Source organism: Chrysochloris asiatica, unplaced genomic scaffold (genome assembly GCF_000296735.1).
Source record: "Chrysochloris asiatica unplaced genomic scaffold, ChrAsi1.0 scaffold00054, whole genome shotgun sequence".
NCBI classification, from domain to species: Eukaryota; Metazoa; Chordata; class Mammalia; order Afrosoricida; family Chrysochloridae; genus Chrysochloris; species Chrysochloris asiatica.
In genome coordinates this window covers 1,163,465-1,190,815 of record NW_006408572.1, presented here as the reverse complement: position 1 = coordinate 1,190,815, position 27,351 = coordinate 1,163,465, and the positions used below count along the sequence as shown (strand labels likewise).

The 27,351-nt window shown below is 44.3% G+C and overlaps 1 protein-coding gene across 2 annotated transcripts in view; it reads right to left on the bottom strand.

The window, feature by feature from the left end:
* NXN (nucleoredoxin) overlaps window positions 1-27,351 on the bottom strand; it is a 220,608-nt gene that overhangs the window by 29,309 nt on the left and 163,948 nt on the right. For both annotated transcript variants that reach the window (XM_006863212.1, XM_006863213.1), the window contains exon 2: window positions 5,730-5,847. In XM_006863212.1, coding sequence (XP_006863274.1) covers window positions 5,730-5,847 — 118 coding nt within the window. The remainder of the gene's footprint in view (window positions 1-5,729; window positions 5,848-27,351) is intronic.

Sequence of the window (27,351 nt, the reverse complement as noted above, 5' to 3'; positions counted from 1 at the left end):
TTTGGTGGTTTTTCAAAAATGTTTGTATAGAATTACGACATGACCCCACAATCCACCCCTATGTATGTTGTGGGTAAGAGCCATTGGGTCGGTTCCAACTCATAGTGGCCCTGGTTAGGGTTTTCGAGGAGCAGCTGGTGGGTTTGATCTGCTGACCTTTTGGTTCACAGTCCAGTGCTGATCCTACAGTGCCACACCAGGAGTCCACTCCTAGGTCTAACTGAAAGTTATGACTCAAACAGATACACATATACCAATGTTCACTGCAGCATTACTTAAAACAGGCAGTAGGTGGAAAAAATCTACGTGTCCAACAGATGAACAGTGAAAACAAAATATGATTGCGGTGAAATGAGTTCCTTCAGGTGGTTTTTTTTGCCTTTGTTCTTTGAAAAAAACAGTTTGAGAGGATTTCCCCCTTAATCTCCAAGGAGTTTACCTTTGCTATATATAGTTTTCTACCCCAGGAGACTTGTTACATTTGTCCACATTGATTGACATCCCTCGGTAACTGTAAATAACTTGATGGTTTGATACTTTTCTGTCTGGCCCTGTGATGGATACAAGGTGGGTCTATTTGACCTACCTTACAGGGAGTTCAAATCCATTCAGACAATGGACAAATTTGACTGCATATACATACATTCATGGTCCTATATAATGTTTGTTTTTGTTAAAGGGAAAGTAACTATATTCTTTTGTCTACTAGCTTCCTCTAATGGTTTTAAAGACAACAAGCCCAAACTTTTGCAGTGCTGGACCACGGCTGGGGTACAGGCAGGTGTGGCTGAGGACATGGCTATGGGTGGGGGTGCTCAGGCTTGTTTGGTGGGCAGAAGGCAGCAGTGATGGGCCGGCACTGTGGGGCTGGGCTGCTGTGCGAGTGGAATAGCAGGTGGGACAGGACACGATGCTCCTCGTTCCCTTACTCACTTCCTGTCCCTCGGTTCCTGTCACCACTGATGCAGCCAGTTCCTTTGACCTCCACTGGCAACTAGAGCAGCAGAGAACTCCCATAAGGTCTTAATCAGATGTTCACAAAGTGTCTTATTTCACAGAATGGATCCTGGACATTTAGGTTATGCATACCTGTACTTACACAAATGAATCCACTGTGGCTTACTATGCAAATGAAATCAGTGTGAAATGAATTGGTCAGTTTATGGCCCTGGTGGAAAAATCACGCCTTGAAATTGACAAGGAGTTTGCTTACCTATATATGCAGGCAAGCTCATGGTAAGGAGTAGAAGGTAAGGAGTAGAAAGAAAAAGAAGCAAAAAGAAAAAAAGCAGCAGAGAGTGGAGGCAAAGAACTTTCTAAAAAAGTCGTAATGCAGTTCAGAGGCCTGGGGGGTGCCTTAAGGGAGAAGGGTTGGGGGTGATGGCAGGACTTTGTTTCTAGGGAAGCAGTTAAGAGCTGAACAGTTCTACCACACTGGCTATGAGCTGGGTTAGTGGCAGGGAGGCTGAAGGTAGGAAGGTCTGCACAGCAGAGAGGCACCGAGAGAGGCGTCGTCCTACAGTGAAGAAGGGAGGCATGTGCTTTCCACTTCCTGGAAGTCTTCCAGATTTTGCCTAAATGCTTCCGGGTTCTGATCCTGAGTTGTAAATTGTTGATCCTGATCCTAACTTTGTACTCTCTTGCCTTCTTAGAAACCCACTTAACGTCAGTACATTCTGTGAATTCTGTGTGTGGCCACTGCAATGGATTCTCAAACTCAGCAAAGAAGTCGAGAGTGCTGTGGGGAGGAGGTGAGCTGGAGTCAGAGCTAGCAGAGAAGTTGGAAAGCGAAGGTATCTCACAGAGATCAGCTTTGCTGTAAGGGTGATTCTCTCTCCTCCTCCTGATGTTCGAGGAGTCCAGGCACTAGTGGAACCTTACAATGGTCAATCCACACCATGGCCTATTATTCAACCATAAAGTGGAATGAAGTTCTAATGTATGCTATAACACAGATGAACTTTGGAAACAATATGCTATAACACAGATGAACTTTGGAAACATTTGTTGTTGTCATATGCTGTGGAGTCGGTTCTGACTCATAGCGACCCTGTACAGGGTTTCTGAGGCTGTAAATCTTTACGGGAGCAGACCGCCTCATCTTTCTCCTGCAGAACAGCTGGTAGTTTCAAACTGCTGACCTTGAGGTTCACAGCCTGATTCGTAACCACTATGCTACCAGAGCTCCTTTTGGAAACATTATGCTAAATGAAATAAGCCAAAACACAAAGGGACAAATATTGTATGATCCCACTTATCTGAGGTCCTCAGCACAGGCAAATTTAAAGAGAAAGAAAGTGAACAGAGATTACCAGGGGCTGGGGGAGACAGGGACAGGAGAGCAACTCTTAGTGGATATGGTGAGGTTTTTTTCTGGGGGAACAAAATGCTTTTAGAAATAGAGATGATATAGGCACAGCATTGTGAATGTACTAAACCCTCCTGACATTTTCACTTTAAAATATTTAATTTAATGGTATGTGAATATCATCTCCCAAACAAAAACCTCCCTAGGTAACTCTGATGATAGGCCAGGATCAGGCCTTGATTATTAACCATGAGTTTCTCAAGTCCAACCCATGAAAGGCTCTGGATGCATTTTAGAATTCGCTGGGGACCTGTAAATGATGATATGATGACAGTCTCATTCAGAGATTTCTGATGCATTTCGTCTGGGCTGGGGCCCTGGGAACTCAGTAAGAATTTAAGGCTAATAAAATGGAAAGAGTAAAATCCACCCAACCCAGATGGTCAACATTCTGATGACATTTAAGCCCCAGGCAAGAAGAGTAAATAATATGTTCCATGCTCAACAGAGCAGTATTTCCTCACAGGGTGGTCCATGGACCACTGCCTCAAAATCGCCTGGGGAGGTGGGGGTGGGAGCAAAAGCAGAGAGGAGTTACAAATAGAGGTTGTCAAGCCCACTCTCAAATAACTGGAGCCAAGATCTCAGGAGGCTGGGCTAGGGAATCTTCAGCGCAATGTACTATGTGTATGTGTGTGTGTATTTAAATTCAAGGAGAAAAAGACGGCTCCAGCATGTGTTGGTTTTTCACTGAAGGCAATTCTTTAAAGCAAGTGAGATTTTTACTGGAAAAAAGTTTTGGCCAGAGTTGATTCTAACTGGAATAACAAGTACAGGAGGGGAGATCTTACAACCCTTTTAGCATTCCAGAGCAAGGGGGAAAGCAGCAGATGGAGCCGAGCCACTGAGCAAAGTGACTGCAGCAGCCCATAGGCACACAGAGCCATCCAGCAGGTCAGTAGGGCCAACACTCTCTGCTGCAGCCAGGAGAACAACAGAGATCTCTGACTGTGGTGGTGGTTACGTGCTGTGGAGTCGGTTTCGACTCCTAGTGACCCTGTACAGGGTTTCCAAGGCTGTAAATCTTGATGGGAGCAGACAGCCTCATAGTTCTCCCACGGAACAGTTGGTAGTTTTGAACTGCTGACCTTGCGGTACGTAGCCCGATTCGTAACCACTATGCTACCAGAGCTCCTTATGATAGTATTTACGGAGAAAAAAACACTTAGCCTGCCTTTAAGCTTGTTAAAGATTGAATGGTGCCTTTCTAAAATATATGTGGAAATCTTAATCCCTGTACCTCTGAAACAGGATCCTGTTTGGAAACAGGTTTCGTCATGTTAGTGAAGCCGTCCCTGAGTAGGTGGGTCCTACACCTAATCATTTTTGAGTTGCAAGAAAGAACAGGACAGGGAATCAGCGCCATGGCTGCTTCAGGCCTACTTAGTTTGCTCAGCTGTAACTGGGCCACTAAGTGGAGAGCTGTGAGATCAGCTCTGAGGAAAACGAGTTCTCCTCAAGGAGAAAAGTCTGAACACACCAAACAATCCCTGAAGAAGCCAAAGTTACCTGAAGGTTTTGGTGCACCTGAGGATTCTCATTTAGAGAAAGGACCATTAGAAAAATTTCCAGGTGGTGTTAATCCAATTACCAAGGCAAAGGGTGGATCCAGAGTCTCAGAACCTATCTAACACAGCGATTGGGAACGACACTGTATTGACTTTTAAGTCACCTGCTTTAACTTCAGTGTCTGTTCCTGAATACGTCTTATCTAAATTAACTTATTTCTGATTATTATTATTATTTTTTGCCTCCTTGAAGTCGTCTGATTTCTACATGCATTTAAACATATATATGATGGCTTTAGAAGAAAATAATGCTGATATAAATTGGGAAGGGGAAAACATTTCTCATTAAACCCAAAATCCTGTTGCCACTGAGTTGGTTCTGATCTGTTGTAAAGAACCGTTGAGTCAGTTCCAATTAATAGTGATCCTGTGTAGACTAGTTTCCAAGAAGCAACCATGTGGCTAGCAGTCCAGTTCTTATCCTATAGCTCTATGCCAGGACTCCAGTTTGGATTTAGTACATATGCATTTAAATTTATATGTACAGAGGTATAGAAGAAATGATTAAAGTGGTAAAGTTACTGCAGCATTTTGTAGTTTAAAATAGTCAATTGCTTGTAAAATTCAAATATAAATATTTTTTTCAGGTGACTGGCTTTTCAAATATGAGTTAAATTGTGCATTAAATTTGAGGAAATTTTTAACTAGGAGCCAGATTCTCAGGGCTCAGATCCTACTTCACTGATTCTGTGACCCTAGCTAAGTTACTTAGTTTATCTATGCTTCAGTATTCTTGGGTGTAAATTAGAAAAATAATTGTTTACATTGGAAATAATAGCTCTACTTCATAGGGTAGCTGAGAGAATTAAATTAATAATGATTAATTACACACAGACGAAATGAGCTGTGTGTTCCAATCAAAAGTATTTTCTATTCTTAAATTATTTTAAATGGATTTTTGTTTTCATGGTGGGGACCACAGGGGGGGGATTAAGAAACAGAAATTTGAAATTTTAGGTGCAATTATTTTATATGAATACAACCTGAACATATAATTTACCTGACCTACTCTCTATAAAGTGCATCAGGTGTACTAGAAATGAAAAATTTCTCACCAACCATTAAAGGTTAAAAGGTTAAAACCACAGAAGGAAAAATGAACAGGACAGAGCTGGGGCGGGGCGGGGGGGCGCAGACAGAAGCCTAAGAACTTCAAGGAATTCCTGGGGCTACTGAGAAAAAAAGAAGATCTCCCCCTAGAACCACACCATGAATGTGGACTTTTAGTCAGTTTATCTTCTTTGAAGTCACCCACTGTGGTTTTTTGTGAGAACAGCCCTGGGAAACTAAGTCAGAGCTGTTCATTGGAATAGAAGTCAGTATTTGGGCTCTCGGGAGCTCTGGTCGGTAACTGATCAGTTGTTAACTGAAAGGTTAGCGGTTTGAAGCCACCAGCTGCTGCTCCACAGGAGACAGATGTGGCGACCCCACGATGGGTTTCTATTACACACTTCTGTCCTACAGCGCCACTCTGCGTCAGAATGGACTGACTTCCCAGTAACAGGCTATCTGGGCTCTTAACTGCTTCACAAACAGCCTCTTCACCCTCAAAGCTGAACTTCCTTTTTCAGATTCCATCTCCTTTGGCCCATGAATAACGGCCCCCAGGGGAGCATTCTAGTCCTTTTAAAGATCAAAGCCAAGATCTAGAGAATACTATCATTTCATCAAAACTAGAATATTCTCTAGACGAGCAAACCTAGTTATATTTCATATGTTCTTGACCCTGGGGAGGGGCTGGGGTGGGATGAGTTAGGTAATCAGAACAGAGGGGCAGACAGGACGAGTTCTACCTTCTGGGTCGTCGCGGATCACCAGCAGCCCATTCCTGCACACGACCTTCCCCGAGGTGGCGTCTAGGAATATTAGTGATGGAATGTTGGAAATTCGATACTTGTTCCAAAGTTTCAGCTGTAAGAAAGGTAAAAGAAGGTGGTTAGGTCCAAATCAGATTAAGTGCAGAGTTTTGCTGAGCAACTTAGGCCCTAGGGTAGATAAAAATGGACAGCATTTAAGTGCAGAAAAGCAGATTTTGATCGGAAGCAGGCTGGCTGGGCTGAAAGTGACTCAGTTAAGTCACAAATCCACTTGCCCCTGTGATAGTGCAGGGGGCTCTGACTCCCATCCGGGCTCACGTTCTGACATTTACCCCTGTTGTTAGCTGCTGGTGAGTCCAACCGACTCAGACTGTGTTCATGCACAAGGGAACGAAATGCTGCCAAGTCTTGTGTGATCAGACCACTGTGACCCACAGGGTTTTTCATTGGCTGATCTTTGGAAGATGCCCAGGTCTTTCTTCCTACTCTGCCTTTGTCTGGCAGTCCCACCGAAACCTGTTCATCCTAACAGCACACAAGCCTGGCTGACAGATGAAGGATGGCTGCGCATAGGGGGTGCACTGACTGGGAAATGAACCCAGGCCTCCCTCATGGAAGGTGAGGATTCTCTCATTGAACCACTACTGCCCTTGACAAAATGCTAGAGAAGCAATATCTGCAGCCAGTTCCAACCCTCAGCAATCAGTCCACTCAGTACCACTTGAACCTACTGGCAAATTCTTGACATTGTCTGTTCAAACTGCCAGGCCCAGGGTCTAAGAGGAAAGAGGCTGAAAAAATATAAGTGCAACAGCCCAAGAGCAGGTGAGCTGGATCTGCAGGGCCTTTGCTTAGTCACTACCAGCAGGGGAAAAACTCTTGAGGTGGGCTCCTGGGCTCTCTGGAACTTAACTGCCAACTCTACAAAGTTAGAAAGTAAATGTAATGTCAAACCACCAATGCACCTTCAGAAAAGAAACAAAGGGAAGCTACAGAATGTCCGTTCTTGGCTGGGCCATTCAGCTATGAGCCTCATTTTTGTTGGTCAAGACACAGATGTGGATTGTGTCAAGGGAACACAGCCTCAGAAGTCCAGCTCCACACAGAAGAGAAAGGGAAAGTGGGGCTGTGATCACCATTGTTTCTAATTCAATCTAGCAGTGAGGGCGTGGGGCAGGGTATCTGCCAAGAAATGTGAAGCTCCCTTGTCTGTTGAGATCTGAGCCTTTGGCAGGAAGGGCTTACAGGACCCACCTTAAAAGGGAGTGGGACCCTGCCTTAGCGACGCATGTTTCTTCCAGGCCTGTGCTTCCTGTGGGTTTACAGAACCAGCCTGGAACCTCAGACCAAGAGTGACTCTGAGCACTCATTTTCCAACGACCCACATTGCATTATCATTCCAGAGAAACCTGATATGGGGTTCGGTTTAAACTTTCTTCAGAGACGTGGCTGGACAACAGAATATGACTACCCTGTGGCTGGAATTAGCAGCTCTAGTTTGCAGGTGTAAGGAGCCAGCCAGGTTAAACAAAGAAAATTATTATTCGTTGCTGACTTAAAAATGAATTATTAGCAAAAAACTGGGGAACACAGCAAACCATAAACACTGAGATAAAAATCACTCATGACTCACCACTTTGGAAAGCTTAGACCATTTTATATTTCCACCAACAGCAAATGAGCACATCCTCACCAACACGATCAGGAACACATTTTTCTTTCCAATTTGGTAGGAAACAAGGAGATCTCATTTTTGTTGTTAATCTTTTCTTTATTGATGTTTAGTGTGTGTGCATCTATGGTAAATACACTGTCGTCACCTCTCCTGCCCCCCCCAGTATATATATATATATATATATATGTAACTGGTAAATGCTGAAATTCACGCAACAAATATTAACTGAGCACCTACTATGCACCAGCCCTGTCCTCAGCATAAAGGAAATAGGTACGAACAAGGCAGATGAAATCCCTGCCCTCATGGAGCTTCTGTTCTAGAAGGGAGAGAGAAAACAGAAGTGTACATAAATAATTTCAGCTACTTATAAGTTACAGAGAAAAAAAATCAAACACAGCAGGGTTAAGAACAAAAGCATGTTGGGTGGAGGGTGGCACATGTGTTAGAAAGAGTGGTCTACAAAGGTATTTCTGAAGAAACAACATTTGAGCATGGACCTCTCAACAAAGATGGAGGGAGGTACATGCACACCAGGGAGGCCACCTGAGGCCCAGGGAACCCCTGAAGAGCCAGGAAGGGGGAGGGGGCTGTGATGAGGTCAGAGGGACACTAAGGAACAGCTCTTTAAGGCTCTGCAGTTGTTGTTGTTAAGTGCTGTTGGGTGGATTCCAAGTCACAGCGACCCTGTATAGGGCTTCCAAGGAGTGCCTGGTGGGTTTGAACAGTCCTTATTCTATAGTGCCACAATAGGCCCTGCAGGCTATGGTAAAAATATGGCATCTTCTTCTAAGTGTGTTAAGAATCCACGAGGAGTGATCTGGTAAATGCTTTAAAAGATCACTTTGGTCCCTGAAAAAGAATGGAGGGAGGGAAGGACAAAGCAAGGGCAGGTGAGCCATCAGGGAGCTACTGCAAACAGGTCAAGGAACTCTGGTAGTGTAGTGGTTATGAATCAGGCTGCGAACCGCAAGGTCAGCAGTTCGAAACTACCAGCTGTTCCGTGGGAGAAAGATGAGGCTTTGAGCTCCCGTAAAGATATACAGCCTTAGAAACCCAGTACAGGGTCGCTATGAGTTGGAACTGACTCCACGGCACATGACAACAAGTGCAAACAGGTCAGGCTGGAGTGAGGGTGGTGAAAACCTGGGTTGTTGCAGTAGAGAGAATGAGGCCAGGACACACTATGAAGACACAGCAATAGGGTATGTTGATAGACTGACTGTGGAAGAGGTGGGGGAAATAGAAGGATACGGATGAACTGTAGTGTAGGGGCTTGAGCACCCAAGACTGAGCGCTAATGGTACCTTTTGTTTCTTTTTAAGATAGCCCCAAGAAACGAGCTCACGTTCTTCCTTGGTACTATATTCGAGCATTTCATCACAGTCAAAGAAACCCTAGTGGCACAATGGGTAAGCACTTGGCTACTAATGTTAAAGGTAAAATGCAAAAAGCAATATACACTACTCCTTTGGCTATTTTCAAATATTTTCTTATTTGAAAGGCGCTACATGGGTTGGCCAAGTGGCAGCATCGATGAACTCAACAGTAATGAGGTTGGCCCAGGATCGGGCAGTGCATAAGGTCGCTATGAGTCGGTACCGACTCGATGGCACCTAACAACAACAATAACAGTATAAATAACGAGCTCTGGTAGCATAGTGGTGACAAGTTGAATGAGCTGAAACTACCAGCTGTTCCCCGGGAGAGAAATATGAGGCTTTCTGCTCCTGTAAAGATTTATAGCCTTGGAAACCCAATACAGGGTCGCTATGAGTTGGAACCGACTCTATGGCATATAACCAACCAATTAATGAAGGTTTGGAGGACTGAACCCACCTAGCATCTCTGTGGAAGAACAGACCTGGCAATCTGCTCCAATAAAGATTCCAAAGCCAAACCCACTGCCACCAAGTCAACTCCAACTCACAGTGATGGTACGAGACAGAGTCAGATTTCTCTATAGGTTTCCAAAGTTGTAAATATTTACAGAAGTAGACCGTCACAGTTTTCTCCTATGGAGTGGCTGGTGGGCTCCAACCACCAAACCATTGTTGGTTAGCATTCAGGACGCTGAATCACTACACAACCAGAGCTCCTCCACAAAGGCCACAGCCAGGAAAACCATCTGAGGCTGTTCTACTCTGTCACATGGAATGACTGGGAGTTGGAACCGACTTGCTAGCACCTAACGACAATCACAATCAGGAGTATAAGGGCTTCCTTGTCATCTTGATGTTCCAGTGAGGAGGAGAACATGGGAGTGTACAAAGAAAATGGCCTTCAGAGGGCCCAGGCTGACCTCTTGGCCCTGCCCTCATCGGAATGTTGGGCAGTGACATGGTACAAGAATTGGGCAAGTCACACTTGTTCTCCCACAACAGTGACATCACCTCACTACTTGAAATGAGGTGATGTGTGGAGATGCTACAAACCCTGAAGCTCTGCACACATGGGGTGCAGCATTAATATTGGAATACATTTATGTTCACTTCCCCTTGGTCTTGTCAGCATCCTTTTCATAAAACATTTTCCTGCCAACTCGATTTTAGAGCTAATCAGTCAGTCATACAGTGTAACAGGCTGTACATAAAACTACTCAGAGAACAGGGATTTCCTTCTGCAACAAGTGGTATTTTTGCCTTAAGGACCTTCTGCGAAACACACACATATTTTTTTTGGCCTGTTTTATGTGGTCTATTTGCCATTTTTCCTCCTTCTCTTTCCCCATTTTTAAATGAGCATCTGGGTTTTTTAATTTTTCAACTCTGGCTTTCCCCTTTACTTCAGAACATGCTGAGCCCACGTCTGATTCTGACAGGGATCCTGACTTCTTTTTTTCACCTTCTGAAGCTGGGATGACTCATGTGTGAAATACAGTGCAGTCTGGTCCAAAAGAGCACAGAGGGGGAGAAGGAGGTGAGTCAGGCTGTCCTATCCTAATAGCCTTTCACCCAGGAGACTGGTGTGAAAGCGAGAGTTCACATTTCATTGGCCACTGGGTAAGAAAAGGGCCAATGGCAAGTTAAACAAACCCTTTGAAAGGGCTGCCTCTGGCTGGCATTGCTGTAGTTTAGAAAGACAAATGACATTTCCATCCTGCTATAGGTTGAATCATGTTCCTCTAAAGGAATCTGTGACTGGGACTAATTGGAAATAGTGTCTTTGAAGATGTAATCAGCTAACATAGGGTCATACCAGAGTAGGGTAGGTCATAATCCAATCTGAGTGCTGTCCTATAAAAGGGACAGAGCTAGACAGAAGATGTATCTACAAGCCAAAGAGCACCTGGGTCTCCCAGGAGCTGGGAGAAACAAGAAAGGTTCATCTCCTAGAGACTTTGGAGGGAGCCAGCTAATTTAGATTTTGAGATTTTTAGTTCCCAGGACTGAGACAATGTATTTCTGCTGTTTAAAGCCACAAATACACAATTAAATGTTTGCTTTCTCTTTCCAGGCAAAAAGTGCACTCAAAATTCATTTTTATGACATCTTCAACTTGGTGAGTCTCTTCCTTTCACTGACACCTGAAGGCTAGGTAACTGTAATAGACTACGTTCCAGCAAAACCTCAACACCTAGAAATCTAAGTGTTTATGGCTATTTCACCAAGTTCAGAAGCAAAGCAACAAAGATGAAATAGAAAAACAGCAAGGGGAGACAAGATTAGCTCAACTTGGCACAAAATCTAAAAGGATGACAAAACAGGCTATCAAGTTACTTGAAAGCTCCCATTCCTCTGCCCTGGCGGCTGGTTCTGGTTACGGATTCCAGGGTTGTGGCTGAAATTATCATCCTAGGAATGCCGGCCAGAAACACTTTTACAGTGACCCACGAAACAATGACGCAAATATCAAACGGGGCTGCACTGGGAATTGGCCAAATGTGAAAATCTACCAGTCATCTGTCAGTGTGTTGCACTGTGGTGCTTTATGTGGTGCTGTGATGCTGGACTTCCAGGAGAATGAACAAATCTGTCTTGGAAGAAGCCCAGCCAGAATGCTCCTTAGAAGTAAGGATGGCCAGACTTCGTCTCATGTACTTTGGACACGTTATCAGGAGAAACCGGTCTCTGGAGAACGTTATGCTTGGTGAAATAGAGGGTCAGTGAAAAGGAGGAAAACCCTCAAAGAGATGGACTGACACAGTGGCTGCAACAGTGGGCTGTATCCTAGCAACAAGACTTAGGATGGTGGATGCAGGACTGGGCAATGTTTCGTTCTATTGAACATCGGGGTCACTGTGAGTCGGAACTGGCTGGACAGCACCTGACAGCAGCACAACTTCAGAACACAAACTATAAAGCCGAGTTCATGAGAAACAGCGATGGGATTAGGCAGTGCCCGCAGATGCCACAGGAAAAGGCAACCTCCCGACTTGGGTAAAGCTCCAGCTTCTGAGGGTGACACGGAATTTGCCTCTTTCACTTGACTGGGGGGTGGGAGTGGGGCAGATCTAATTTCTTATTTCTCAACAGTTGCAGCAAATCTGTGGGATGAAGCCAAAGTTAACACAGATGTGGGATTCATCAACCAGCTCCTTGGTTAGGTCAGCAGGAGCCTTCTCCGGCAGAAATGTTGACCACAGTTAAGAGCATCAAACCTCCTTCATTCCCCCCTGCCTTCCTTCCTTGTTTAAAAGTGTGTTAATTTTTCTATGTCACAAAGCATTTGACATTTCAGTATTCCAAATTGATCCATGAGATCCAACAGCTCATGGTTGAGTCTGGTCCTCATTGAAGAATCAACTCTGTTCGTCAGTCATATATTCTTTCTGGAGGACATATCTGATATAGATACGGGGACTGTGAGCATGGTTCTGGAGCCAGAATGCCTAGGTTCACATCCTGGCTCTCTACTTCATAGCTGGGTGAACTGGGGAAAGTTACTTTACCTCCTGAAGCTTCAGTTTTCTCATCAGTTAAATGAAGGTAGGAGTCATAAGCAGTTTGAAACTGACCACTAACCCAAAGGTTGGCAGTTTGAACTCACTCAGCAGCTTTCTTGGAAATGCCTGGCAAACAGCTTCAGAAAACAGCAGAGAGAAAACCCGACTGAACTCATTTCTACTCTGTAAACACCTAAGCTCACCAGAAATCAGGGCCCAACTCAGCAGCAGCTAACAATGACAAAATGAAGACACTAAGAATATTTCCTTAACAATACTTGCTGGGAGAACTAGCTGGATCAATAGCTGTACAACAGTAGGAAAAGTGTTCAATAAAAAATGAATTAGAAATAGTGATGATGTCTAAAGAGAATCTTGCCATTGTCCCTGGACCATAAGCAGAGAAATGTGATGACTTATCACCCATGCCAGCTAGAGAAGCCCAGTCTGGTAGGTAGAGTGGTAGACCAGGGAGCACTGGTATGGTGCTGGTGTAGGATAAACAATGCAAGGTCGGCAGTTCAAACCCACCAGTCGTTCCTCGTAAATGCTATACAGGGTAACTATGAATCAGAACCGACTCGACAGCTCTTAACAATCAACAGTAAGAACAACAACATAGAGACAAACGAACCCTACAGAGCGAATGCTGGTTACTTCCAGTCTGATGATGTGGGGTGTTTGTAAGAGACTACAAGGCATTCTATTATTACATTTCCTTTATGACAGGAGACACTTTGCTGCTAATATGAGAGGCAGAGGAGCAGATATGCTACTTTACCCTCTATAATCAGTTTATCCTAGAGATGTCTATTTTCATCAGCAGCTAGCCTCCTACCACGCATTTTTCCAGTGTACAACCATCTTCATCGTAACTTGTCATTGCAAAGTGCTGTCAAACACACCAATTTCCACCAAGTTTCTCTCAACCACTGCCTTTTATTTCTCTGTTTGAGGAGATCACCACATGTGGCAGCTTTCAACCTTCCACAGGCTCTAGGGTCAGAATGCTTGAGTTTGGGTCCTGGCTTTGCCACTTTGGGCAAAGTGCTTTACCTCCTTATGCCTCATTCTTTTCAATTGTAAAGTAATATCATGACAGCTCTGGTAGCGTAGTGGTTACGAATCAGGCTGTGAACCGCAAGGTCTGCAGTTCAAAACTACCAGCGATTCCGCGGGAGAAAGATGAGGCGTTCTGCTCCTGTAAAGATTTACAGCCTTGGAAACCCTGTGCAGGGTCACTGTGAGTCGGAATCGACTCCATGGCACTTAACAACAACAAGGACCCTTGTGGCACAGTGGGTTAAGCATTGGCCTACTAACCACAAGATTGGCAGTGTGAACCCACTAGCCGCTTTGTGAAAGAAAGATGAGGCTGTCTGCGCCCATTAAGATTCACAATGCTGCCAAAGAATCTTACTCTACAAGCTCACTTCATCTTGGGCACAAAGGTAATTTCCAGAGTAGCGTGTGGTCTATAGACCCTACACTTGCTCAAAACAGGAGAGTCATCAATACAACTGAAACGTGTCCACTAATCTAACTACAACCACAGGGAAGCATGAGAAGTTAAAAAATAAAAAAAGGATGTTCTCTGACAAAACTACCTACTGTCATTGCAATTATATGCCATTCTGGAAAATGCTGGAACTACAGAAACAAGAAGGAAAAAAAAAGTTTGTGGCAACCAGTGTTCAGGGGAAGGACATTGAGATGACTAGGTGGAGCACAAGAGATTTTTAGGGACTTTCAGTGAAATTATTCTACACCCATAATGGTGGACTCGTGACATTACGGGTTCCTCAAAACCCATAGGACCATACTACAGGAAGAATGGACCCTGCTGTAAACTCTGGATTTGGGCTAATTATAATATTATAATTGGTTCATCAATTGTAACAAGGAGTCCTGCTGTGGCACTGGATTGGTAACCTCAAGATCAGCAGTTCAAACCCACCGGATGTTCCTTGGGAACCCTATATAAGGTCAATATGAGTAGGAACCAACTCCATGGCACTGAACAACAACAACAAAACCATTGTAATCAATGTACCAATTTACACAAGATGTCAGTAAGGGGAGGAACTACATGCAGGGAGAGAGTGGGTATGTGGGAACTCTCTGTACTTCCTGTATAATTTGTCTATAAACCCAAAACTGTTCTAAAATGTAGTGTATTTAAAAAGAAAAAAATATTAATTAAAAACAAAAAGGGGGGCTCTGTGGGGCTCCGAGGCCTAGCGCTGGCTGTCAGCATGGGCCATTTGGGGATCCTGGTGGGGAAGGTCACATAGGTTACAGGTGAGGATGAAGGGTGAGCCTGGGAAAGAGATGTCATGGCATAGCCAAGTCAGAGAAGAGGATCAGAAGGAACTAAACAGTCCCAAGGGCTGGAGACCTCCTCCTCCATATCTTCCTGGCAGGTATCACTCACCACACTCCCATGCAATGTTGCTTCCAAACTTCCTTTCAGGAAACTTGCCTCCTCAGCCTGGCTTCAAACAATCCCACCCCCTTTCCCCCCACCAAAAAAATTTTTTAATGAGATTAAAAAAATTTATATTCACAAAGAGAAAGACAAAAGCCATGATGTTTTCTTCCCACCCTTTCTGAAGTATGGAAATGCAAACTTTTCCTTAATAACGAGTCGACCATGGGTTTGGAGGCCCCTTTCTCTGGCACTTGGAACTTGATCTGGTTTGTAACACCAGTTGAGGAGGTGCATTGAATCTGCCACACAACTTCCTGCCCTAATGAATGAACAAGCCGGGAGATGAGCAGTTTGTAGGGAGTACAAAGAGACATATGGCCGCCAGGTTCTTCAGGGCCAACACCACAGACAGAGAGAGAGGCTCTGCATTTCTCTATACTTTGGTCCTCACAAGCTGACAGAAGGGATTTCCTAAAGTCCCCATCTGGTATGAAAACCTCTACTGGGCAGAGTGGTTTGGAACAGTAAGGGGGTGGCTAGTAATAACAGACTAGGGCCAAATGCTATAAACGAAGGCCCAAAGAAGTAGCTGAGAGTTTTCATCTGCGAGGGGCGGGGGAGGAGGCTGCATGGGATCTGGAGTCTGAGAGCTGGTTTCCCAGCTCCAACGGCTGTAGCTTCCTAGGGGAAACGGGGTTTCTGTGGCTTGTATCCTTGTGGATCCTTCTGGTGATATGATCAGAAAAGAGTTCAAGTCTGTTCAGAGCCACACTCAGTATTGTAATTTGACTTAAACATTGGGATCCTTGATTGGCCTCCCATTTTGAAAAAATGTGTCCATCATCCAAAGTAGAAGGTTCAGTTCATAGAAATAAGAAACAAATTCTAAGTATTGTTTCTTATTATGGGTTCTATAAGTATGTGGTGTGAATACTTAAACTAGGACTCCTGGTGTGGCATCATAGGATAAGCATTAGACTTTGAACCGCACGGTCAGTGGTTCACACCCCCAGCTGCTCCTTGGAAACCCTATGTAAGGTCGCTATGAGTAGGAACTGACTCGACGGCACTTAACAACAGGAACAAGGACTACATGGAAGGAGGGAAGAGCGTTTTTCCCTGTAGATGTGGGGATTCCACTCGAGCAATACATTGTGAAGGTGGTGCTACCTCCACCCCATGGGCTCCATAGTTGGAACGGCCTGTTGCTTTTGTTAGTTGCTGTAGTCATTGCAACTTCTGGCAATCTTCTGTTTTGAGCCATCTTCATAATCTCTGGTGTGTTTCAGTCCTTTGTTACAGCCCCTTTCCAGTCTCGGGGGGGCATATCTATATCACATAATATTCTGCTGTGATCTATAAGCTTTCATTGGCTACTTTCTAGAAGATCACCAAGCCTTTCTTTCTAGTCTGTCTTAGCCTGGAAACGCCACTGAAATTTGTCCACCATGGGTGATCCTTCTGGCACTTGACATACTCATGGCATACCTTCCAACATCACAGCAATATGGAAGCCACCAAGGAACTGACAGGCGGGGCAGGCTGAAACCTTATGAGACAGATGTCGTACTTTTACCCTGACCAATCCCTCCCTTGTGGATCAATACAAGATGATGGCAGATGAAATTTTGGAAGTGACAGCAGTTAATGAAAGGAACTTTGAAAAAACATTGTCAACAACAACAAATTTTTTTTTTTTTTTGGTATTGAAAAAAAAGATCCATACCAAGAAATCTCCTTCATCTGAAAAGAGACCTTCCTACAGACGGGTAGTTGCAGGATACCATGAGCGCCCCCTCAGCCTACCTGAATCTGGCTGGGCTGGGAAGTCATGACCTCTGACTTTCTAACACAAAGACTCAGCACTTGAATGACAAAGAGTCCAGCAAGAATTTAATGCAGATGACGAAATAGGACCAAGTATGCCAGTCCAAAGTGCTAGCAAGAAACTGAGGTAGATTTTTAAAAATACAGAAAGAAGTGGGTTTTAAGATGTGGCATGATCCACAAATCAATTTCTATCCTCATAGATTCCTATTGTTACCATCATTACAGGTCCTGAAACCAAAGGGCCATCTCACATCCTCATCAGAGAAGTCCCTTCAGGGGACTCTATCACATTCACTCTTTTTCACATGTTTTTTCCCCTCTCAATTTTATCCATTTGCCATCAAGTTGATTCTGATTCTTGGTCAACCCAAGTGTGTCAGAGTAGAACTGCGTACCACAGGGTTTTCAATAGTTGACTTTACTGAAGTATATCACCAGACCTTTATTTTGAGGAGCCTCTGGGTGGACTCAAATCTTTAACCTTTCAGTTAGCAGCCTTGTGCATTAACTGTCTGCACCACCCAGGGGCTCATAAATATGGTAGGAATCCCATAATGACGATAATCATATTCTGGTTAATAACTAGTGGGCTACAAGCACCTCCCATTTTCTCAACAGAGGTGGCATGACAAACACACATGCCACTATGTCATTTTCGCACATACACCGTGGTTCCTAAACAGCTACTTGAAAGAAGTTGCTATCCAAAATGAAAGAAATCAGGCAAATATGTAGTCTCCAAACTCTCGGCAGCTTTCAGTCGATTAAGAATGCGATGGCGTAACGCCTACTAACTCAAATACTATAGACTACGAGTCGGCAGGGTGAACTTTTCCATACACACCTTCCAAAATGAAAATAAGAGCAGGAAGTGTGGTTTGTGAGAATTAGAGATGGTATCATTTCAGCACCATCTGTACCTGCTCCACCATGCAGCCATTTAGCACTTAGGAGAGCATGCCTTTCAATTTCCTACTTGGTTGTTATTTCATCAGGTGTTTTGAGGGATCTTTTTTTGTTTTGGTTTGGTTTTTTTGCCTTGGCTACACAGAAAACTGGGTTTCTTGGCAGAACTTTCTGAGTGCCCAAGTTATAAACCCCTTGTTACCACTTTCCTGCATCAGGAAGTCCCCACTGAGCTCCAGCCAAATGACAAGGGGAGGAAAGGAAGCATTTACAATGATGTGAGAAATTCCCAGACTGGAGGGAAAAAAAAAAAAAGATCAAAGACAATAGTTATAAGGGATTGTTCTGCATGGAGCCTGGCACAAGAAGTCCCTCCATAAATTGGACTGGATTGGTCCATGAAGGTAGCCACATTACCTCACTGGGAACCCAGCAAGCCAGGCTCCTCTGAAGCCAGCCACAGCCTCACTGCTATAGGCCAGCTGTGTCCAAGGTGAAATAAATCGTATTCTACAGTAAGATGCCGTGATCACCACGTCCCAAGATGCCTTTATATAGAAAAGTCTTGTGGCTTGCATAGTTCCCCTCCACCAGCTCTTGAAATGAAAGGGTTCCATAGCACAATGAAATAAATAACAGCAGGGAGAAAGAAAGGGGGAGGTAAATTGTTTGGAAAGTAGAAGACAGGGTGGAAAAAAAATGAAATTTAAGACAGATGTGTGAGAGCCACAAACATATGTCCTTGAATTCATGCATCCAAGTGGTTCATGTAGAATAAGTGGAGGGGGGGAAGCAACACACATTCAATATAGAAACATAGAATAAAGCTTTAGTCTTACAAAGGAATATCAATTCACATCTCTCTTTTGGCTAAATAAAGCTGTTAGAAAATAGGGTGAGGGAAGATCAAAGACGAAACATTATTTATTAAGCAGAGGTTCTCAGTGGTCTCTGTCACTCTCAACAGAATGGCAACCACCAACAATTTATTTCCAATTACTGAATGTCGATGTCTTATCTCCAAAAGGTAGAGTTTAAAAAATAATGGCATTTGCCAGGTTAATGCCTGACCATTAAGGACAAAATAGAGCAGGAAATTTCAATGGGTGTTCCCACTGAAAACACAAAAGTCCAAGACATTGGCCGGAAAGACATTTTTACAATGTAGTATTACTGTGTGTGTTGTTTTACTTCTAAACAACCACCACACAATTGGTTCCAAATGCTTCATACTGAGAAAAACACAGGCAGTCTGTCCACCAACTAACTTCTCTCAGCTTGAGATTTCAGATGGGAAGGAGAAAGAAGAAAATAGCACGGGTGCCCCTCAGCAACACCATACCCCCAGTCGCTAAATATGCTTGAGAAATGGGATGAAGCAGGGACCAAGGACATAATCCTGGGGGTGCAGGAGGTGACTGAGGTTTCTGAATAGGTCAAAGGGCCAAATAAGATGCTGCTCAGCTGAATAACAGGTCCACACCACACACGTCTAGATGTTTATTCAACAGACATTTACTGAGCATCTATTATACAAGCATTTCTGCCAGATGGTGTTGGAATCTAGACATTAATGACAATGATCCCTGCCTTCAATGGAGGAAAAGAGTCGACCGGTAAATGATCTGCTGCCTCTTTGGACACTGGACATTACCTCATGCCAATCTTTCTGCCATCTGCATTCTCTGGGGAAATGAGCCTAGGGGCATGTTTGTTCAGAGGCAGGCAGGCCTGCGGAAATGGGTGCTGGCCCCCCCATGCCCCCCAGGCTCATAGCTCATTCCTGGAGCTAGGTTCACATTGCAGGAAATAAGCAACAGACCACCTAATCTCCTGTTCCTGACCCACCTCTGGGAGGGAACAGAGCCTAGAGTTAATGTTCACCTACTTCCGCTTCTGTAACTGCTTGCTTGTATGCTCATATACCCTTCCCCGCCATATGTTTGAACCAACCAAAGCAGGTAGCCCTGTGAAGCTGCTAGTCCCTGATAACCAATCCCAAATGAACTCATGTATGCACCCCCTATTCCCTATAAAATATCCTCACCAGAGAAGACGGGGCTCAGCCTCTGGATACGAATCCACTGAGCCACGAGCTAAGCTAGCACAATAAAGCCCTGCCTTTGTTATAGCCCGCATGGCGTTGGCAACTCCTTCAGAGCAACTCTGGTAACAGTTCAATGGGCTCTGGGTGATCACATCAGCAAGGGACATTTGGATGAAGATCAATGACGTTCCCTCTTGGGAATTTAGAAATTGGAAACGAAGATAGACTCCGTCTGATCAGAGCTTCCTAACTACTTCCTAATACCTGGAAATGTGCTACGTACGAATGGGCTACAGGAAGCTGCCATATTGATTTTTTTCATCCTGAGGGCAGCTGGAGGCTCTCCTCCAAGTCCTTGTTCTCTGATGTTAGACAGCTTTGTCCCTTCATCCCAGCAGACAAACAATGATCGTTATGTAAGTGTGGCAGATACCTATAAATGGAAAAGGTAGAGAAGTATTTATTAGACAATGGTGGAAGTGGAGACCGGAAACTCAAGTAAAAGAAAGCAGGGGTAGCCATGTTGAGCCAGGGACAGGCAGACAGTTGATAGAGGAGGTGGGGGACAGAGAAGGAACAACAAGAAAGCCAGAAACCAAAGAGCCAGAGAACAGAGAGAAGCAAATGAGAAAAACTGCGTAGCGTAGTGGTTACGAGTCGGACTGCTAATCTCACGGTCAGCAGTTTGAAACTGCCAGCGATTCTGTGGGAGAAACACGAGGCTTTCTGCTCCTGAAAAGATTTACAGCCTCGGAAACCCTATAACAGAATCGCTATGAGTTAGAACCGACCCCATGGCACACCACTACCACCATCACCACCAAAGAAAACAAGAGGGACCTGTTTGTGAATTTCTAGATTTGGTCCCTTTATCACAGCTAAACTCTATTTTCTGAATCTAGGTGCCCCTGTGATTAAACATTGCATTCTGAGAGTCTAATCCAATCTGCTTTAGCCAGTTTGAGTGTATTCCTGTTCTTTGTAAACTGCTGAGACAGATGTGTGGGAATGTGTGTGCAGAGGGTACAGGCACATCATTAAATGTCCCTGCTTAAAACCACAGGGGAGAATGAAAGAGAAAAGAAAAGTTACCTTATACTCTTAACTCTTTCTTAACTCATATATCATTTACCTATTCTCCCCACAGAAACCTGGGACATTGGGAAGGAGACGCCTCCTTGTGTTACGGGTACAGCTGAAGATCACAGAGCTGATAGGGCCAAGGCTTCTTCCTTGTGGCCAGCCCTCAGTCCTTGAATACTATGTAAATGTCAGCCTCCTAAAACACTATGTGGGAGTCCTGGTGTGGCGCTGCAGGATAATGCTCTGGACTGCAAGGTCAGTTTGAACAATGTCAGCAGTTCAACCCACCAGCTGCTCACTGGAAACCCTATAGAGCCATGCTTTAGGTCAGAACTGACTAGATGGCACTTAACAACAACAAAACTCTATGTAAGTTTCAAAGAAAAATCAGCCTGCTTCTCTGACTGTGGGTCCAAGGAAAGGAACAAAGTTTCACAAAGTTGCAAAGAAAGAGCAGAACTGCCAACAAGGGTTTCCAAGGTTATAAATCATTAAGGGAGCAGATAGAGTCATCTTTCTCCCATAGTGTGATTGGTGGGTTTGAACTGACAGCCTTGTGGTTAGCAGTCCTGTGCTTATCCTACAGTGCCTCCTTTAAATGTATTTTGGTGGTGGTGATGAAATGCTGTCGAGCTAGTCAGGACTCATAGTGAACTGATACAGGGTTTTGAGCCTTTAAATCTTTGCGGGAGCAGAAAGTCTCATCTTTCTCCTACAGAGCAGCTGGTGAGCTTGAACTGCAGACCTTGTGGTTTGCAGTCCAGTGCTTATTGTGTGGAGCTACCATGATCTTAAAATGTATTATAGAGTTTATAAATTAAAATTTAAAATCACCAATGTATAAAAGTAAGGAGCTCTGGTAGCATAGTGGTTATGAATTGGGCTGTGAACCGCAAGGTCAGCAGTTCGAAACGACCAGCGGTTCCGCGGGAGAAAGATGAGGCGTTCTGCTCCCGTAAAGATTTACAGCCTCGGAAACCCTGTGCAGGGTTGTTATGGGTCGAAACCGACTCCACAGCACTTAACAACAACAGTGTATAAAAGTGGTAGAAGAAAATATAGGAGTAAACCACTGCTAAAGAGTTGATTCTGATAGGGTTTCCAAGACTGTAAATCTTTATCGTAGCAGATAGCCTCATCTTTCTTGCTTGGAGAGGTGGGTGGGTTTGAACTACCGGCCTTGTGGTTAGCTTAATTGGAAAAAAAAAAAAAAAAAGACAATTCAGTGAGGGGCTGTTGTCTGCAGAGACTCCCAGTCAGATGAGGCAGCCCATTCCTATAGACCAATAAGAGAAGCCGCCGGTGCCAGGCTCCCCAAACGGACAGGCAGTAAAGCATTTCTCAGACAGTCAGCAGACTGCCTTTCTCCCTCAGAACACAACCATATCCCAGTGAATCAGACCTTGAATATGCCACTAATCACTTGCTTAGGAAACTTAAACTGCTGAAGCCTTCTGAAGAGAAACCACACACAAATTGATTCTCCATAAGGGACATGGGTTTTCTGGGGCACGCTGACCATTTTAAAGAGCACAATAATCCTGTCAACCTTGAGCAGAACCGAACTGTTAAATGTCAACACGTTGCAAACTGGCCTCCAGACCACCCGTTGAACTATGTGTGTCCAAAGGCAGGGAAATTCAGTCAAGACACTGGACTCCAATTCTTCGTTAGGCAACAATTAGACCCAAGTTTGCCCAGAATGAAACGAAGAGAAGCAAACTCTCTTGCTCTCTTAAGAGAGCAACTTCTGGCTGCAGACAGAAAGAGAAAACGCTAAGAAAGTCTCTGGGCTGCACAGGCAGGGACACTGCGAGGGTGAGGTGGGGAGGGGGATCTCAAAAGAAATTTGAGGTTCACTGCCTCCCTCAGTCATGACAAGAACAGGCTGAGAGAGGAGGCTGGCCAAGGCCTGGGCCGGGCAAGATAGGACACTTCTGAGAAAGTTCCTTCCACTGTAAGCTGGAAAAATAATCGATCTTGCCTCACAGAGTTGCTATGAGGATTAAAGGCGATGGGAAATCCAGATGGCTTCTTCCAGTGCCTGTATGTCCTAAATTCAGTTGTTCACATTTGTCACTTACAATCTGTGGCCCGCTAACTCTCACTGTTATTTATTTTGCTTTAAATAAACTCTTACCCCCCCACCCCCCAAAAAAAACACAAATCTATTTTGAAAGGACACTTTGTATTGCTATTGTAAATAGAAAATCAGTGCCACTTAGCGTAAATAGAGGGTGAATGTCAAAATAAAAACAACAAAACCCAAACAATTATTAAATCTGCTTTACAACCCTCTTGCCCACAGAAGGTTCCGGGGGTCTTTTTTCTCTACTGCAAAAGAGACTTAGTGTGTGTTCCAGGTTGAAGACAGAGTCACATCAAGACCTTCTTCTGATCTAAGTAGAAGGCTTGACATGGAGCAGAGAGAGACACAATCAGGACAGTCCTGTCCACCTTAAATTCCTCAGGGACAAGTGGCAATGGAACAATCTCAGGTTTTGTAATCTGGTGGGGTCTCTATTTCCCCTTCCCATAAATCTCATCAGTAAGAACCGACGTTGGCCATGGCCAATGGTGTCTCCATCAGTGTTGTTAATGCCATTGAGCTGGTTCTGGCTCATAACAAGGAGCCTGTATAGGGTTTCGGAGGAGCAGCTGGTGGGTTTGAACCACTGACCTTGCAATTAGCAGTCAGCACTTATCCTACAGTGTCACACCAGGGCTCTGTCTCCATCATGGAACCTCACCACACTTCCCAGAGCCCCTGGTGCTGAGAGCTACCTCTTGCTCCTCAAACTCACTCCAGTCTTCTCATGTACTTTTCTACTTCCAGGAAAAATCAAAAGGGTATAAGCAGACAGCAGACGTCAGGACCCTATCTTAGATGCACTGAATCTGTCTTGGGTTGAGACCCAAAAATATAAATTCAAAGAACGTGCCAAAGTAATTCTTATGCCCCCTAAAGTTCAGTCCACAAGAAATACGAGCCATAACACGAGTAGACATATGCACACCAATGTTCATAGCAGCACTATTTACAATCGCAGAAAGATGGAGACAGCCAAAGTGCCCATCAACTCAAGAATGGATAAACAAACTGTGGTACATACACACAATGGAATATTATGCTACCTTGAAGAATAACAAAGAAGGTGCAAGCCACCACATAATATGGATGAACCTTGAGGACATTATGTTGAGTGAAATGAGTCAGTCTCAAAAGGAGAACTACTGCATAGGTTTGCACAATGCTACTAATGCGATAATGCTCTCTCTTTCTTTTGTCCTAGGCCCTTTGTCTCAGTTCATTCAGATGCATCCTGGATCTGGAGTCAAATATCATTTCTCTGGGGAACTGTGTCTGTCTATTGCCCCTCCTCCCCACATCCAGTCTAGAGTCACTCACTTCCTTTGAGTCTCTTCCATCCCATAGTGACCTTAGAGGACAGAGCAGTTCCAAAGCTGGAAATCTTTATGGAATTCGATCACCTCAGGTTTCTCTCATGGAGTAGCTATCAGGTTGAACGGTTCATTTTCACTAAGCAGCTGAGTAATTAGCCACTTCCCATTCATAGCATTCAGTATGCTTCTCATTATATATCTGTGGGACTTGTCAAATAACGTTTGTCTCTCCCATTCCATGAGGGCAGGGCGGAAGCTGTGCTCACCACTACACCCCACTCCCTTTCAACACAGTGTGTGCCTGGCACATAGTAGGCCCACAATAAAAACTTGTGCTGGTTAAATGAATGAATCTGGAACAGTAACTTCTAATTTTTGTTTCACACGATACTGCACTATTGTCACGAGGCATTGCCAGCTACTTGCCCGTTCCCATCGTAGCACAAGGAAAGAGGGAATCTGGTCCCGCGAGATTGTTCTCAGTTAAAGGGATTTTAAAAGATTAAAGCTATGGGTCTGAGTGAAGTTTCAAGAAGTTTGAAATTGTTAATGTGCTAATATTATACGAGAGATTGAAAGTCATCACAAGCATCTTGTTCTTCTCACTCCTGGAATTTCCTGGGTTCAATCTAGTCCTAAGTGGCTCAATATAGCTATGTTATTATTAGGTGCTGACAAGTTGGGTTTGGACCCTTAGTGACTCATGAATACTACTCATGCAAGTACAACTGCCCCGGGAGGTTTTCTGGGTGATAATCTTTACAGGAACAGAACGGCAGGCTTTTCTTGTGTGGAGCAGCTGAGTTGGTTCAAACCACCAACCTTTAGGTTAGCAGCCTGGTGCTTACCCATACACCAATAGGTATGCCTAGGGCTCAAAGCAAAGGAAAGCGATAACCCAATATAAAAATCTCAAAGTTTAGTAAAAACTGGACTACACCTCTAGAATCAAAATGTTGTTGTTGCTAAGTACCGTGGAGTTGTATTCAACTCACAGTTACCCTGCACAGGGTTTCCAAGGTTGTAAATTTTTACAGGAGCAGAAAGCCTCATCTTTCTCCTGCGGAACGGCTGGTAGTTTTGAACTGCTGACTTGAGGTTAGTAGCCCAATTCGTAACCACTATGCTACCAGAGCTCCTTAGAATGGAAATAGAGGTACAGTTTTTGCCCCCAACATTATCCCATATATCCTATTCATGAATACATGTGCTGAAGTTTTGCTTGAATTAGAGCAACTGTCTCTGAAACTATGTCCCAAGAGGAAGCAATCCTCTCGTTCTTCAACAAGTATCGGCAGGGCCCCCATCTGATCCACCACCAGTTCTGGCTGCCAAATACCCACAAACATTTAGCTCTGCCATGGGATATGTAGAATAAATTAAGTTTAGGGGGTAAAGAAATCATAAAACAAGCTCCTACGTCGAAAGGCTCTGTGTACCTTGGCAGGGGGAATGTATGTGTTACAACAAATCCTATCCAGTGTGCCAGAGAACACAATCAAAACCAGCAGAAAACTGAGCCCTGTCATTTGAGACAGGCAACTCAACAGCCGTCCCCTTAGGGGGATAGAGATAAGACTGTCCCAATCTAGTCCTGCATCTGCCAAAATTCTTCCCCAGGATGGCTGAGGTAAGAGAAGGCCTGAATAAGCAGAGATGGACATTCTAAACTCTAGGCCTTTGCAAATACAAAACAAACATTACGCCCCTCCGAAGTGTGGGACTGACTGGACTTGTTCTAGGTGAGGGCAGACTCTTAAGCCATTGTAGGGCGAACTCTAGGCTGGAAATCTACCAGGTCTTGTTAAAAGTGCCATGCTCATCTGCCAACTGAAATATTGGGGGGTTCAAGGACACTTTGAAGACACACCTGGCAATCTACTTCTAAATAAAAGCCAGTCACTAAACCTTGATGGAGCCCAGTTATATTCTGACAAGTACGGGGTTGCCATAGGTCAGCGCCAACTTGGCTATGACGAGTTTGTGTTTGAGTTTTGGTCTTGCTAAATATTTGTCTTTCCCTGGTGCTGTTGTTGCATGCTGTCAAGTTGGTTCCAAATCATGGCAACTCTGGATAGAGTTTCGCAGAGCAGCTGGTGGTTTGAACTGCCAACCTTGCGACCACAAGTCCAGTGCTTATTCTTCATTGTCAATTTCCATGGCTGAAGCTGCATGGAAGCTGAAACTTAAGCTGAAGCTTCAGACCAAGGTACCAAACCCAAATCCACAGCTGTGAAGTAGGTTTCAACTCATAGCCCTGAAGGATAGAATAGAATTGCCCCACAGGGTTTCCAAGACTGTAAATCTTTATAGAAAGCAGACTGCCAAATTTTTCTCCCACAGAGCAGCTGGTGGGTTCAAACCACTGACCTTTTGGCCAAACACTTTAAACACAGTGTCACCAGGGCTCCTTAGACCAAGGGTTTTTGTTGTGAAGTGCCACTGAGTCGTTCCAACTCTTAGTGGCCATATCTAGAGTAACCAAGGCTATAAATCTGCGGGAGCAGAAAGCCTCATTTTTCTCCTGTGGAGCAGCTGGTAGGCTCAAACTGCTGACCTTGTGGTTCACAGTCCAATGCTTATCCTGTAGTCACTGAGATCGCATACACTAGCTAATTAAATGAATCTACCAAGCAAGCCACACCATCCTCAGTAAAGCTGGATTGGCTACTGAAACTGATCCATCCTCAGCAAAAGACAAGAAATAGTACCAATGAGTGGCTTAATGACTCGTTTAACAAGTCGGAGTTTCCCAGATCAGTTTTATATGAGGGGCACATTTTTCACCACTCTGTGGAGAAATCTACCAGGTACAGAAGATATCTATGGAGTTTATCGAACTTCGATTTTGCGAGTCAGAAAAGGTCATAGCCCAAGGGTATGAGCTCAACCCTGGGTTACTGAGGCTCATAAACATTGTCCCTGAATGTCTCATGTCAAATGTTTTCCTGAGGAAGCAGTGAAAACAAATTCCCATTTTGGATGAGCAGGTCAGGGTACAATACTTCTCCACAACAAAAATTCAGCTATTCCTTTGGCCACTACCTAAGATGCAAGTGCATCATATTGATTTGGGAGTAGCCTGTTGAAACAACTGACCTTGCTAATTACCTCCAGAAGAATAAAACACGCACTTGTCTACAATCAGTAGTAGAAACTCCTCAGCTCTTAGTTGCTTTGTCATAAAACAGCAAACCCGTATAACCAGCAACTTTATTTAGTTACCACCCCAAATAGTTCATCGGGGAGAATTCACCAGGAAGAATACTGATCAAAATTAGGCAGTCTGGAGAACAAACAAGATGGCAGATCGGGTGGACGTATAGCAGAGAGCTC